A 15,370-nucleotide genomic window follows, 5' to 3' on the forward strand; every position below is an offset into this window, starting at 1 on the left:
AGTCTGATGATGATGTGGTTGAAGATGAAGAGTCTGATGGTGATGATGATGATGTGGATGAAGATGAAAAGTCTGGATGTGGCTGAAGACTTTGAGTCTGATGATGTGGCTGAATATGAAGAGCCAGATGATAATGTGGCTGAAGATGAATAGTCTCATGATGATGTGGATTACTCACGCAACAGGTGTGCCACATTGTGGAGTCATGTTTGAATAGAACCTAATGTGTGTTATTGCCCTAAAAGAGGGGTGAGTAGCTGGTACAGCCTTGTGGTGTCAGTCTTTGAATTCCATTTGCAGATGAGCGTGAAAGCAGTTGTGAGTCATCATCTTGGCTTTTATATTTTAATTAATTTATATCAAGGTGTACAGATTTTCTTTCAGTTTGAGTTTAAGGAAGATCATTTTAGAAATTTTAATTTTTTTGTATTTTTGTGTTTGAAATGGCATAAACAAATTAAAATGTGTAAAATACCAAGTGTTCTCATACTTTTGGAGGGCACTGTATTCAATATATTCAAATATTCATTAGCACTATCCCACGGTTAAACCTGTGGAACCAACTGGTGGACAATGGAAATAAGATTGTCTCTGTTGTACCAGGTCCGTCCACGGCTCTCACACCGTCTGCACCTGCTGCAGGCGGACCATCCCTTTTATTGACTAGGAGCGCCTGCCCCCTAGTGGTCTTTTTCAGACACCACAGTCTCATCATCAGCAATTATAGATTTATGTATGTTATGTAGAATTACGGTTCAAATTAAATCAATTTAAAAAAAATAAAATCAGATCCAGGTCCAGGATGCGTCTCCTCCAGGTGACAGTTTTACTCATAAATGACAAGTAAAATCCTTTCGTTTTAACAGCAAAACAACAAACAGGTAGAGATATTTTCTTCAGAGTTGTTGGAAGTTGGAAATAAAATCGAAAGTTTAGGCTACAGCGGTTCTTAACTTCAGGTTCTGATATGTTTCGAGCATCCGGATGGCGCTGTCAGTCAGTTTAACGTGGTACAAACTTTGGTTCGCGGTGTTTTTGCTGATTTGGGAACCTGAGAGATCATACCCAGACAGCAAATAGATCCGGGCCGGATGTAGTCCAACATCTGGTACCAATCCTGAAAACAGATCCGGTCCAGACACTTTTTGCACCCTGGCCCAGATCCGGCATGGCTCCGCTTTACAGTTCTGGAACAGATCCGGACCAGATCTGAACTGGATCCGCAAAACACCAACCGTTTACAGACCATATCTGGCACGGATCTGGGGCAGATGTGGACCGCATCATAGCACCGTGGCAGGAACAAGTTTTACAGGGGTAAGTTCCGTGCCATTTTCACAACTGCTTCTGCTTCTTCTTAGAGTGCTAATAAGATCAGTACTGACTCCTCAAATTGTGATTTCTGGCCTCTGTTATATGTTTCTGTTCTTTGTGAAACGTTTGAAACCCAGCCTTAACCGGGGAGGGGGTCTGAGACACACTTTATCCCCTGTTTACAATGGGGTACTCAGGTCAAAGGAGTTTCAGTCTTTTGTTCATGGTAATGAGTCATTCACGTCATCAAGGGAGCCATCAGAAAAGCATCCATCCCATCATTAGAGGGACAGCTGTCCTGTCATTAGGTGTGCTAACTAGAGCACAAAAGTTGCTAATTAGAGCTACTGTTTAGTCACTAGCCTATAGCAGTCTGCCTCTCAGTAGGAGGGGTCTGGTTAGGTTTAAAACTCCAGCTTTTGTTGGCTTCTGTTTTATTCTTCTCTACAAGAGTCAGACAGAAGTCAGACTTCCAGAGCAAGAATTTTAGCTGAGGAAGCTTCTGCGATTTGAAGCAAAACGTCCTCACGTCAAGCAACCCAGTCCAGTCGAAGATTCAAGCTTCTCTATTATGTTTCTGTTCCTTGCTTCAGTTTGCTGTCTGTTTACATTTGCACATAAGTTGGTTCCACTCCTCCAGCCAATGCAACGGAGTCGGTATGGGGTTATTTGGTCACGTGACTTTTAGTCAGGATTCTGACATTTTGCTGAGTGGCTGAGACACGTCGCTCTCTGATGGGCTGCAGCCTTTGTTTCCAATGTAGCACTGGTACCACAGTCTCTGGAGGAGTGGAACCACTGAACTCTACACACTAGGTGGCGTAGTGTACATTTTTGGTGGTAACGCCACAGCCAATCACAGCGCTTGATAGCCAATAGCGGCCGACGTATCAGATGGACCAATCACAGCCATGTTTTCAAAAACACGCTACCAGTTTCTTTGTATAAGAGACTGCTGCTGAGCACTAACGTCTGTTTTATTCACTTTGCTCGCTTTGCTACGTCACGCGCAGAGGGGGGCGGGGGTGGTTTCCTGAAAGTAACATCATGTGAGGACTGATTGCTCTCCTGTCACTCACAATTCCACGCCCCTCTCAATCGAAGCCACACCCTCCCACGCCAGAACGGGGCCAAAAGTTTGAAACTGAAAAAATAAGATCTGAAAGTGAAAAAAAGAAATATGAATGAAAAAAAATTATTTGATGAAAAAAATTAGAGCTGAATCAAAAATTTATTTAAACTGAAAATATATATCTTACACTTATTTTTATTTTGATAATACTTTTTAAATGATTCTAAAATTCAAGAACAAACATTGAATTTTAAGTTTCAAAATTTATTTTTTCAATTTTTTTTTTTATTTTCAGATTACAAAACTTTTGGCCTTGATTTAGCTCCATATAAAACCCTGTCACACTTAGCAAGAACCATACCGACGCAGCAAATATTGCCATGATCCGATGCAGTCGAGAGGAAAAGAGGCATGGTCAGCTGTGTCTGAACGCATCCGGACTGCCTCACCTGCAGCATGCAGCCCAAACATATTTCAGTCAACAGTCAGGTGACACAGACTGGTGTCAGACGGCACTACATTGGAGCTGTCACCCACCCACGCAATCAAATCTTCGCTTGTCCTCACATTCCCCGCGCTAAACTGACCTCTCATCTGTGTCTCATATGACAGAGCACGCATGTATGCATGTAGAACAGGCACTCCGAGTGATGAGTGTGTGTCCACTCAGCTGCGCGTGTGTGTTCACAATGGCTGAACGAGCCGCGTGCGCCTGCGTGTGTAGAACAGGCTGCTGTATTTGATCAATAAGTACACTTTCAGTTATACTGTACATATTTGATTCATATTTCATTTAATTTAAAGAGATAGCGCGACTTTGCATTAATATTTAGTCCATATCAATACAATGAATTCTCCCCATAGTTTAGTAAAGTTGAACGCAATGATCTGATAACAGTTTGGTGCTTTTTCTGTTGTTTAAAAACAAAGAAATTTTAATTTTTTTTTTTTTTTTTTTTTTTTTTTTAGGGTTTACACAAACCCTTAGGCTTCTCCATCATTTCACTCTGGATCACTGTAACAGGTGTGGGCTTTTCTGCACCTATGTGCAGATAGAATCACTGTGTTTAATTTACTACAAGTATGGAACCCTTCCTCGAGTCTTGATTGGTAGGGTTAAAGAGCAACCGCGTACAGATACTGATCATCATTTCCCCGGACTGAAAACAAGGACCCAGAAAGGACCTGGTTGAACTTCTTCGGTCACCCTGTGTCTGTGTGTGGTTGGTGGCTGTACAATGCACCATGCTTACAATTAATGGCACATATATGTTGCTTCTTAAGTAAACAACAAGACATACAAACCAGACATTTTGATGCCTTCAGCCTTCTTGAGCTTAGTCATTATTGAAAGCATTAAGTTGTGCTCCATCTTCATCTGCATTTTCATCATCAGCCTCTTCATCTTCAGCCACATGTTCATCATCAGACTTTTCATCTTCAGTCACATCATCATCCTCAGACTCTTCACCTTCAACTGCATCATTATCATCATCGTCATCAGACTCTTCATCTTCTGCCACATCATCACCATCGGATGCTTCACCTTCAGCCACATCATCATCAGACTCTTCATCTTCAGGTGCATCATCATCATCATCATCAGGCTCTTCATCTTCAGCCACATCACATCATCAGACTCTTCATCTTCAGCCACATCATCATTGTCATCAGACTCTTCATCTTTAGCCACATCATCATCATACTGTTCATCTTCAGCCACATCATGATCAGACTCTTCATCTTCAGCTGCATCATCATCAGGCTCTCCATGCTCAGGTGCATGATCATCATTACTGTCAGACTCTTCAACTCCAAGGCAATTGCACAAGTCACCATCAAGTGTGGGATATACCAAGGTGATGTCCTGTCCCTGCTGCTGTTCTGTGTCGGCCTCAACCCTCTTAGCCAACTCATCACAAAGAGTGGCTACGGATATTGTTTCAGGAGTGGCGTAACCATCAGCCACCTCCTGTACATGGATAACTTTAAGCTGTATGCCAAGAGTGAGTGAGACATTGACTCACTGATCAACCTCATCAGGATCTACAGTGTAAATATCTGTATGTCATTCGGATTGGATAAGTGTGGGCGAATGGTGGCAAAGAGACATAAGGTGATCCGGATAGGGGACATAGGACAGCCACAAGTCCTTGGGAATCCCACAAGCCGATCGGGACCACGATGAAGATGCAAGAAGGTCAGCCACAGCCAAACACCTCCACAAGGTAAGACAGGTGCTGAGAAGCCAGGTCAATGGTAGGAATAAGATCGGAGCCACAATACATATGCCCTTCCAGTCATCAGATACCCAGCTGGGATAATAAGTTTGGCCACGGGAGGAGATAGATGCCACTGATGTCAAGACACAAAAACCCCTCACAAAACACGGAGGTTTCCACCCAAATCCAGTACCCTAACGCTCTATGAGCAACACAAGGAGGGAGGATGAGGATTAGTGAGTGTCAGAGCCACAATCCAGAATGAGATGAGGTGCATTCATGAATACATCGGAAAAATGGCCCCCCAAAATCAGCTGCTGCAAGAATGTCTCAGGCGGCTGATGACAGATGGTGATAAGGAACAAAAGGAGGAGACGTCATGGAAGACAAAGCACCATCATGGGATGTACCATCAACAGATAGAGGAAGTGGCTGACATAAAGAAGACCTACTAGTGGCTAGAAAAGGCCAGCCTAAAGGACAGCACAGAGGCTCTGATCACGGCAGCACAAGAACAAGCCCTAAGCACCAGATCCATAGAGGCAGGAATCTACCACAGCCGACAGGACCCACATAGTAGCAAGATGCAAGCTGGGACAGCGTTCACTGAGAGGCACAATCAAGTGTCAGGAATCGTGTACAGGAACAACTGTGCCACACTTCAATTCAGTTTCAATTTATTTCATTTATACATACAGTGCCAAATCACAACAAAGCTGCCTCATGGCACTTCACACAAGTAAGGTCTAACCTTACCAACTCCCTTGAGCGAGCACACAGGTGACAGTGGTAAGGAAAAACTCCCTCTGATGATATTGAGGAAGAAACCTCAAGCAGACCAGACTCACTGGGGTGACCCAGTGCTTAGGCCATTCTAGCAATTATATGGTTTTGCAAAGTTTTATGAAGCTGAAGAAACAGAAAATAAAAAATCAAGCAACAAAATGATATAAATAAGATGAGAAGTCCACACATGCGTCAGCACCACAGACAGGGGTTATCCACGCTGTCATATCATACGCATACAGATTAGAAGTCCCCAAGTTGCAATTGGAGACACCATCAAAGGTGGTTGAGAACAACAGGGCTAAGGTCATGTGGGACTTCAAATTCCAGACAGACAAGCAGCTGTTGGCCAACCAAACAGACATAATGGTGGTTGACAAGGGAAAGAAGACCACAGTTGTGATCGACGTGGCAATCCCAGCTGACAGTTGTGGCACATTTACCTATTTGATTGTGCCTTTATTATGTTTACACTTTGTTAGCGATGTGCTGGTGTTTTGTTTTTTAATGAAAAAAGATCATGCTCAAAACAAAACAAAAAACAATGTGGCATCCTTTCATTCCTAACACATTCCCAAGTCCATATCAAGAAAGCTATCCAGCATGATTTTGTTTTCCATTGAGATCTGATGTGTTTTCAAAGTGTTCATTTATTTTATTTACATTTTTTTAGCAGTATACAAATGGCACAAAATTCAGGTACACATATGCGTGATCACACCATGTGTACGTAGGGGGACCAGATGTCTCACTTTGTGGCTCAAACTGAGATGGTTTCTGGTGTTATTGACAGTCAGGCACGCATTTCAAAACTGAAGCCTGACTGTCAATAACAACACCAGAAACCATCTCAGTTTGAGCCACAAAGTGGGACATCTGGTCACCCTATGTGTATGTGATGTAGACTTAGGGATGTACAACCCCTGGCAAAAATTATGGAATCACTGGCCTCAGAGGATGTTCATTCATTGTTTAATTTTTTTTTGTGAAAGTGTCGTGACACGGACCCACAACAGGGGGCGTTAATGAACGGACAATGGATAAGCCAAAAGTAACAATTTAATGTTGTGAATCGCACAACGACGTACAGACAATAACAATATGGTGACTGTCAATCATACACCAGGTGACGTGTGGGCAGGCTCGACGATAGAAGACGCCTGGCGAGAGAAGAGCCGGATCCCACACAGCTTCTACCACCAACGGAGCTGAAGAACACCGGAGCCGCCAAGCCCTGCGCCCCAGGTGGCCGCTGTCTTCAGCAGTCAGACCCGGTACTGCTGGCAGAGAACAGAGACAGTCCTGATGAGTGTGAGTTCACACACTCAGTAATCCCACAGTCTGTATACAGTTAGGAGGGAAAACCTCCACCTCCAATCACACACTCGTGCAGCTCCTGTCTAACCACTTATCTGGTTGGGGTGTGAAGCGAAGCCGTCGCTGATCACACCAAACACCAATCCCACAGATAAGGACACACCACAGGAAAATGGCTGCAAAGAAGTTCAGACTATTAGTCAGTGTTAAGTCAGCAGAGAAGTTACCTGAATGGTAGCTGGTTTCTCGGCGGGGAGGTGGAGTTGCAGTCCGGCCTTTATGTTGGTTGTGATGAGTAGTGGATGAGTGACAGCTGGTATGGATGATGAGTGACAGCTGTCACTCCTGGTTGCTCCGACGCCCTCTTGTGCTTGAAGCCCGCACTTCAAGCAGGGCGCCATCTTGTGGTGGTGGGCCAGCAGTACCTCCTCTTCAGCGGCCCACACAACAGGACCCCCCCTCAACGGGCGCCTCCTGGCGCCTGACCAGGGTTGTCCGGGTGACGGGTGTAGAAGTCGGCCAGGAGGGCCGGGTCCAGGATGAAGCTCCTCTTCACCCAGGAGTGCTCTTCGGGGCCATAACCCTCCCAGTCCACCAGATACTGGAACCCCCGGCCCTTTCGACGGACGTCCAGGAGCCGGCGTACCGTCCATGCGGGCTCCCGTCAATGATCCGGGCAGGAGGCAGCGCTGGTCCCGGGGCACACAGTGGTGAGGTATGGCAGGGCTTGAGTCTTGACACATGAAACACGGGGTGTATCCGCAGTGAAGCTGGCAGCTTCAGCTTCACTGCGGCCGGACTGAGGACTTTGAGGATGGGAAAAGGTCCGATGTACCTGTCCTTGAGTTTGTGGGATTCCACCTGCAGGGGGATGTCCTTAGTGGATAGCCAGACCTCCTGCCCGGGCTGGTATGCAGGGGCCGGGGAACGCCGGCTGTCTGCATGGGCCTTAGCCCTCGTCCGGGCTCTGAGCAGGGCAGAGCGGGCAGTATGCCACACCCGACGGCACTTCCTCAGATGGGCCTCGACCGAGGGCAGCCTGACCTCTCCCTCCACCAGTGGAAACAATGGGGGCTGGTACCGCAAACACACCTCAAACGGGGAGAGGCCGGTGGCAGATGAGACTTGGCTATTATGAGCATACTCGATCCAGGCCAGATGGTCACTCCAGGCCGTCGGGTGCGTGGAGGTCACGCAGCGGAGGGCCTGCTCCAGTTCCTGGTTTGTCCGCTCTGCCTGCCCGTTCGTCTGGGGGTGGTACCCAGACGAGAGACTGATGGTGGCCCCCAGTTCCCTGCAGAAACTCCTCCAGACCTGGGAGGAGAACTGAGGACCATGATCCGAGACAATGTCTGATGGAATCCCATGCAGATGCAGGACGTGGTGGACCAGGAGGTCTGCAGTCTCCTGGGCCGTCGGGAGCTTCGGGAGGGCCACTAAGTGGGCCGCCTTGGAGAACCGGTCCACTATCGTTAAGATGGTGGTGTTGCCCTGGGACGGCGGGAGGCCCGTGACAAAGTCCAGGCCAATATGAGACCAGGGGCGACGAGGCACGGGCAGAGGCTGGAGGAGGCCTTGGGCCTTGTGGTGGTCGGCTTTGCCCCTGGCACAGGTGGTGCAGGCCTGGACATACTCCCGGACGTCGGCTTCCATAGACGCCCACCAGAAGCGCTGCCGGACCACTGCCACGGTCCGTCGCACCCCTGGATGACAGGAGAGCTTGGAACCGTGACAGAAGTCAAGGACCGCAGCCCTGGCCTCTGGTGGGACGTACAACGTGTCCTTTGGACCTGTCCCCGGGTCCAGGCTCCGTGTCAGGGCCTCCCGGACGGTCTTCTCCACATCCCAGGTAAGGGTGGCCACGACAGTGGACTCGGGGATGATGGTGTCAGGGGGGTCTGACGGCTCGGTCTTGACCTCCTCTTCATGCACCCGGGACAGGGCGTCAGATCGTTGGTTTTTTGTCCCGGGGCGGTAGGTGATCCAGAAGTCAAAACACCCGAAGAACAGCGACCAGCGGGCTTGCCTGGGGTTCAGACGCTTCGCGGTCCGGATGTACTCCAGGTTCCGATGGTCCGTGAAAACCGTAAATGGTACCGATGCTCCCTCCAACAGGTGTCTCCACTCCTCAAGAGCCTCCTTCACCGCAAGAAGTTCCCGATTGCCCACGTCATAGTTCCGTTCAGCTGGGGTCAACCGGTGGGAAAAGTAGGCACATGGATGGAGAACCTTGTCAGACTCCCCGCTCTGGGATAGCACGGCTCCTATCCCTGAGTCAGAGGCGTCCACTTCAACTACGAACTGGCGCTTGGGATCGGGCTGCACCAGAACCGGTGCAGTCGAGAACCGGCGTTTCAACTCCCTAAACGCGGCTTCGCACCGATCCGACCAGGTGAAGGGGACTTTTGTGGAGGTCAGGGCTGTCAGGGGGCTAACTACCTGACTGTAGCCCTTGATGAACCTCCGGTAGAAATTTGCAAAACCGAGGAACTGTTGTAGTTTCCTACGGTTCGTTAGTTGGGGCCAATCTCTCACTGCCGCAACCTTGGCCGGATCAGGGGCGACGGAGTTGGAGGAGATTATGAACCCCAGGAAAGACAAAGAAGTGCGGTAAAACTCACACTTCTCGCCCTTCACAAACAGCCGGTTCTCCAGCAACCGCTGTAGGACCTGACGTACATGCTTGACATGGGTCTCAGGATCCGGAGAAAAGATGAGTATATCGTCTAGATATACGAAGACAAACCGATGCAGGAAGTCCCGCAAGACCAATGCTTGGAACGTCGCGGGCGCATTGGTGAGGCCGAACGGCATGACCAGGTACTCAAAGTGACCTAACGGGGTGTTAAATGCCGTCTTCCACTCGTCTCCCTCCCGGATCCGAACCAGGTGATAAGCATTCCTAAAATCCAATTTCGTGAAAATTTGGGCTCCATGCAAGGGCGTGAACACTGAATCCAACAGAGGTAACTGGTATCGGTTGAGAACCGTGATCTCGTTCAGCCCTTTGTAATCAATGCATGGACGGAGTCCGCCGTCCTTCTTACCCACAAAAAAGAAACCAGCACCCATCGGGGAGGTGGAGTTCCGGATCAACCCGGCAGCTAACGAGTCCCGGATGTAGGTCTCCATTGATTCGCGTTCCGGACGTGAGAGGTTGTACAGCCTACTGGACGGGTACTCAGCGCCCGGTATCAAATCAATGGCACAATCGTACGGACGGTGCGGGGGCAGCGTGAGTGCCAGATCCTTGCTGAAGATGTCAGCAAGGTCGTGGTACTCGGCTGGCACCGCCGCCAGATTGGGGGGACTAAAACCTCCTCCTTAGCTGTCACACCGGGTGGAACCGAGGATCCTAAACACTCCCGGTGGCAGGTTTCGCTCCACTGAACCACAACCCCAGACGACCAATCAATCCGGGGATTGTGTTTTAACACCCATGGAAAACCCAAAATCACTCAGGAGGTAGAAGGTGTTACATAAAACACAATCTCCTCCCTGTGATTCCCAGACACCACCAATGTCACTGGCTGTGTCTGGTGTGTGATTAGTGGAAGAAGGGTGCCATCTAGTGCCCGCACCAACAATGGTGACGGTATGGCCACTAGAGGGAGCCCAACCTCCTTTGCTCATCTGCTATCCAGCAGATTCCCCTCTGACCCCGTGTCCACCAGTGCTGGGGCGTGAAGGGTTAGATCCCCACTCAGGATCGTGACTGGGATACGTGCAGATCGTCGGGGTCTCCCCACGTGGGTGTTGTGACCCACCCTTAGCCCAGTCTCTAAGGACGAGTGCTGCTGTTTTGACCGTTTGGGGCATTCTCTTTGTGTGTGCTCGGTAGAGCTGCAGAGAAAACAGTCTCCACGGATCAGCCTCCTTTGTCTCTGATCTTATCGCTTTTTGGCCCTGCTCGTTTCCCTAGCAACGTCAGCAGGGGGAGCTGTCGTCACATGGAGAGCCCTGGCAGCGGAGCGTGGGGAAGTCGGCTCCCTTTCGGACCCGGGCGGAAGAGGAACGGCTTGTGCCTGACCACGCCCTTCGTCTCGCTCGTCGGTGTTCTGTTAATCGGTTGTCTAACAGTATAACCAGGTCGATAAGCCCATCTAAATCCCGCGGCTCGTCCTTCGCCACCAGGTGCTCCTTAAGGACCAGAGACAGTCCGTTTACAAAGGCGGCGCGAAGCGCAACAGCATTCCAGCCGGCTCGCGCTGCCGCGATGCGGAAGTCGACTGCATACTTTGCTGCGCTCCGACGCCCCTGCCATATCGACAGCAGCACACTTGAAGCGGTCTCGCCTCTATGAGGGTGGTCGAACACCTGTCGGAACTCCCTCACAAACTCAGTATAAAAGGTTAGGAGCCGTGAATTCTGCTCCCAGAGCGCCGTAGCCCAGGCGCGTGCCTCCCCTCGAAGCAAATTTATAACGTAAGCCACCCGGCTAGCGTCTGACACGTACATGACGGGACGCTGTGAAAAGATGAGCAAGCACTGCATCAAGAAGTCCGCGCACGTCTCCACACAGCCTCCGTACGGCTCCGGAGGGCTTATGTATGCTTCAGGGGAAAGTGGGGGGGTTCGTTGAACGACCAGCGGAATGTCTGTTTCTGGCACACGGTCAGCAGGAGGAGGTGTTGCAGCAGCGCCCTGAGCATGCGCTTCCACCTGGGCGGTGAGAGCCTCCATCCTACGATTGAGAACACTGCTCTGCTCGGTAACTAAGTCCAACCGAGTGGTAAAGGCGGTTAAGATGTGCTGCAGCTCACCCAACACGCCTCCTGCTGGCGCCTGTGCACCTCGCTCTTCGATTGGCTGTTCAACCAATGGTTGACGCCCCTCGGGATCCATGACGCTGGCCGAGAAATCCTGTTGTGAAAGTGTCGTGACACGGACCCACAACAGGGGGCGTTAATGAATGGACAATGGATAAGCCAAAAGTAACAATTTAATGTTGTGAATCGCACAACAACGTACAGACAATAACAATATGGTGACTGTCAATCATACACCAGGTGACGTGTGGGCAGGCTCGACGATAGAAGACGCCTGGCGAGAGAAGAGCTGGATCCCACACAGCTTCCACCACCAACGGAACTGAAGAACACCGGAGCCGCCAAGCCCTGCGCCCCAGGTGGCCGCTGTCTTCAGCAGTCAGACCCGGTACTGCTGGCAGAGAACAGAGACAGTCCTGATGAGTGTGAGTTCGCACATTCAGTAATCCCACAGTCTGTATACAGTTAGGAGGGAAAACCTCCACCTCCAATCACACACTCGTGCAGCTCCTGTCTAACCACTTATCTGGTTGGGGTGTGAAGCGAAGCCGTCGCTGATCACACCAAACGCCAATCCCACAGATAAGGACACACCACAGGAAAACGGCTGCAAAGAAGTTCAGACTATTAGTCAGTGTTAAGTCAGCAGAGAAGTTACCTGAATGGTAGCTGGTTTCTCGGCGGGGAGGTGGAGTTGCAGTCCGGCCTTTATGGTGGTGGTGATGAGTAGTGGATGAGTGACAGCTGGTACGGATGATGAGTGACAGCTGTCACTCCTGGTCGCTCCGACGCCCTCTCGTGCTTGAAGCCTGCACTTCAAGCAGGGCGCCATCTTGTGGTGGTGGGCCAGCAGTACCTCCTCTTCAGCGGCCCACACAACAATTTTGTAGAAAAAAAGCAGATCACAGACATGACATAAACCTAAAGTCATTTCAAATGGCAACTTTCTGGCTTTAAGAAACACTATAAGAAATCAAGAAAAAAAATTGTGGCAGTCAGTAACGGTTACTTTTTTAGACCAAGCAGAGGGAAAAAAAAAATATGGACTCACTCAATTCTGAGGAATAAATTATGGAATCACCCTGTAAATTTTCATTCCCAAAACTAAGACCTGCATCAAATCAGTTCTGCTCGTTAGTCTGCATCTAAAAAGGAGTGATCACACCTTGGAGAGCTGTTGCACCAAGTGGACTGACAAGAATCATGGCTCCAACACGAGAGATGTCAGTTGAAACAAAGGAGAGGATTATCAAACTCTTAAAAGAGGGTAAATCATCACGCAATGTTGCAAAAGATGTTGGTTGTTCACAGTCAGCTGTGTCTAAACTCTGGACCAAATACAAACAACATGGGAAGGTTGTTAAAGGCAAACATACTGGTAGACCAAGGAAGACATCAAAGCGTCAAGACAGAAAAATTAAAGCAATATGTCTCAAGAATCGAAAATGCACAACAAAACAAATGAACAAATGGGAGGAAACTGGAGTCAACGTCTCTGACCGAACTGTAAGAAACCGCCTAAAGGAAGGAAAGGAAAGGAAATGGGATTTACATACAGAAAAGCTAAACGAAAGCCATCATTAACACCTAAACAGAAAAAACAAGGTTACAATGGGCTAAGGAAAAGCAATCGTGGCCTGTGGATGACTGGATGAAAGTCATATTCAGTGATGAATCTCGAATCTGCATTGGGCAAGGTGATGATGCTGGAACTTTTGTTTGGTGCCGTTCCAATGAGATTTATAAAGATGACTGCCTGAAGAGAACATGTAAATTGTAAAATGTAAATCCACAGTCATTGATGATATGGGGTTGTATGTCAGGTAAAGGCACTGGGGAGATGGCTGTCATTACATCATCAATAAATGCACAAGTTTACGTTGATATTTTGGACACTTTTCTTATCCCATCAATTGCAAGGATGTTTGGGGATGATGAAATCATTTTTCAAGATGATAATGCATCTTGCCATAGAGCAAAAAATTGTGAAAACATTCCTTGCAAAAAGACACATAGGGTCAATGTCATGGCCTGCAAATAGTCCGGATCTTAATCCAATTGAAAATCTTTGGTGGAAGTTTAAGAAAATGGTCCATGACAAGGCTCCAACCTGCAAAGCTGATCTGGCAACAGCAATCAGAGAAAGTTGGAGCCAGATTGATGAAGAGTACTGTTTGTCACTCATTAAGTCCATGCCTCAGAGACTGCAAGCTGTTATAAAAGCCAGAGGTGGTGCAACAAAATACTAGTGATGTGTTGGAGCATTCTTTTGTTTTTCATGATTCCATAATTTTTACCTCAGAATTGAGTGATTACATATTTTTTTCCCTCTGCTTGGTCTAAAAAAGTAACCGTTACTGACTGCCACAATTTTTTTTCCTGATTTCTTATAGTGTTTCTTAAAGCCAGAAAGTTGCCATTTTAAATGACTTTAGTTTTGTGTCATGTCTGTGATCTGCTTTTTTTCTACAAAATGAAACAACTGAATGAACATCCTCCGAGGCCGGTGATTCCATAATTTTTGCCAGGGGTGTACATTAGAGCTCGAATTCCTCATCATCACTCATCAACCAAACAAAATAAATAAATGAATCGAATACAAAAATTAAATAAAAGTAAACACAATTTGAAATATAAAAAACTTTAACAACTATTGCCTGCACTGTTTTTATGTTGGTTTTCCTTTTGCCAGGTTTGTAGGCAGGGAGCACCAAGCTGAGTTTGGCCTTCAGATGGTCTTTCTGCACCTGGTGGGATATGCAGAAGATCACTTGGGGAAAGAAGAGATCTTGCAGGAACAAGGCACTCATCTGCTTCACCTCAGGAAGCGGTGGTGGATGTTCCCCCATAAACGATCCACTCACACACTTTGACATTTTTGAGCAGATCCATTTCCTCGCCAGAAAATACCTGTCACTGACTTTGACCACCATCTACACTGAGAAAAATGTGGAGTGAAATTTAAATTTATTGTGTGTGTTGGGGGGGGGGAGATACCCTTTGGTAACAATTTTCATACAGAAAAAAGTTTAACTAAATTTAACTTGGTGTGTTCTCTTGCTTTAGTCAGTAAATGTAACTCACATAAACAGTAAACTCTACTATAAAACTGAGTCAAACCTCATGAAGAGAGGTTTTTGAAAGTCTCCATTATGTTCCAACACATTCTTAACCACTGTGCAGTGATGTTTCTTATCCACTCAATGCAGGAGTTTGTCTTCTCCCTTGCTCAAGGAGATTTGGAAATACAAGTGGTAATCAAACCACCAACCTTTTAGTTAACTGGCTCTACCAGCTGAGCCACAGTCACCTAATCATTTTGAGAAAGATGCTGTAAGTATAAACTGGAGTGTTATCACCAAACTAATTTCTTGGACCAAATACTCCTTATAAAGGAGACTCGGTGGGAAGAGCTGCTTATGTGTGAACTGATGAGTTGGTGGATCAAATCGTGTTTGTATGCATGTGTGTCCATCAGTAAAAAAATTATAAAAATTATAAAAAGTGTGATTGATAGTGATGGAACGAAAGAAACTATTCCAAATTACTTTGTTAAGGAAAATAAAGAGATATATGATATAAAAGAAGTTGCAAATGGGTTTAATGATTATTTTTCAAATGTAGGGTCAAGTCTGGTGGGAAATAAACCAATAATAGAAGATAAATTATGTACATTGGTAAATACGGTCAATAGTATTTTCCTGGACAATGTGGAAAAAGATGAAATAAGAAATATTGTAAAAAACTGTGTAAGCAAAAGATCAACTGACCATGAAGATTTAGACATGATGACTGTAAAAAGTATAATAGAAATTGTTATTGAACCATTTACTTATATTTGTAATCTGTCTCTGTCAACTGGGGTTTTTCCAGATGAAATGAAAATTGCT

General features: G+C 47.2%; 1 protein-coding gene across 1 annotated transcript in view; it reads left to right on the plus strand.

Moving 5' to 3' along the window:
- Positions 1-4,570: 4,570 nt before the first annotated feature.
- Positions 4,571-15,370, plus strand: part of LOC117514895 (interleukin-17 receptor A) — a 47,700-nt gene continuing 36,900 nt past the window's right edge. Inside the window, exons 1-2 of the mRNA XM_034175468.1 lie at positions 4,571-4,614; positions 14,173-14,282. Coding sequence (XP_034031359.1) covers positions 4,571-4,614; positions 14,173-14,282 — 154 coding nt within the window. The remainder of the gene's footprint in view (positions 4,615-14,172; positions 14,283-15,370) is intronic.

This window comes from Thalassophryne amazonica, chromosome 8 (genome assembly GCF_902500255.1).
Source record: "Thalassophryne amazonica chromosome 8, fThaAma1.1, whole genome shotgun sequence".
NCBI lineage: Eukaryota > Metazoa > Chordata > Actinopteri > Batrachoidiformes > Batrachoididae > Thalassophryne > Thalassophryne amazonica.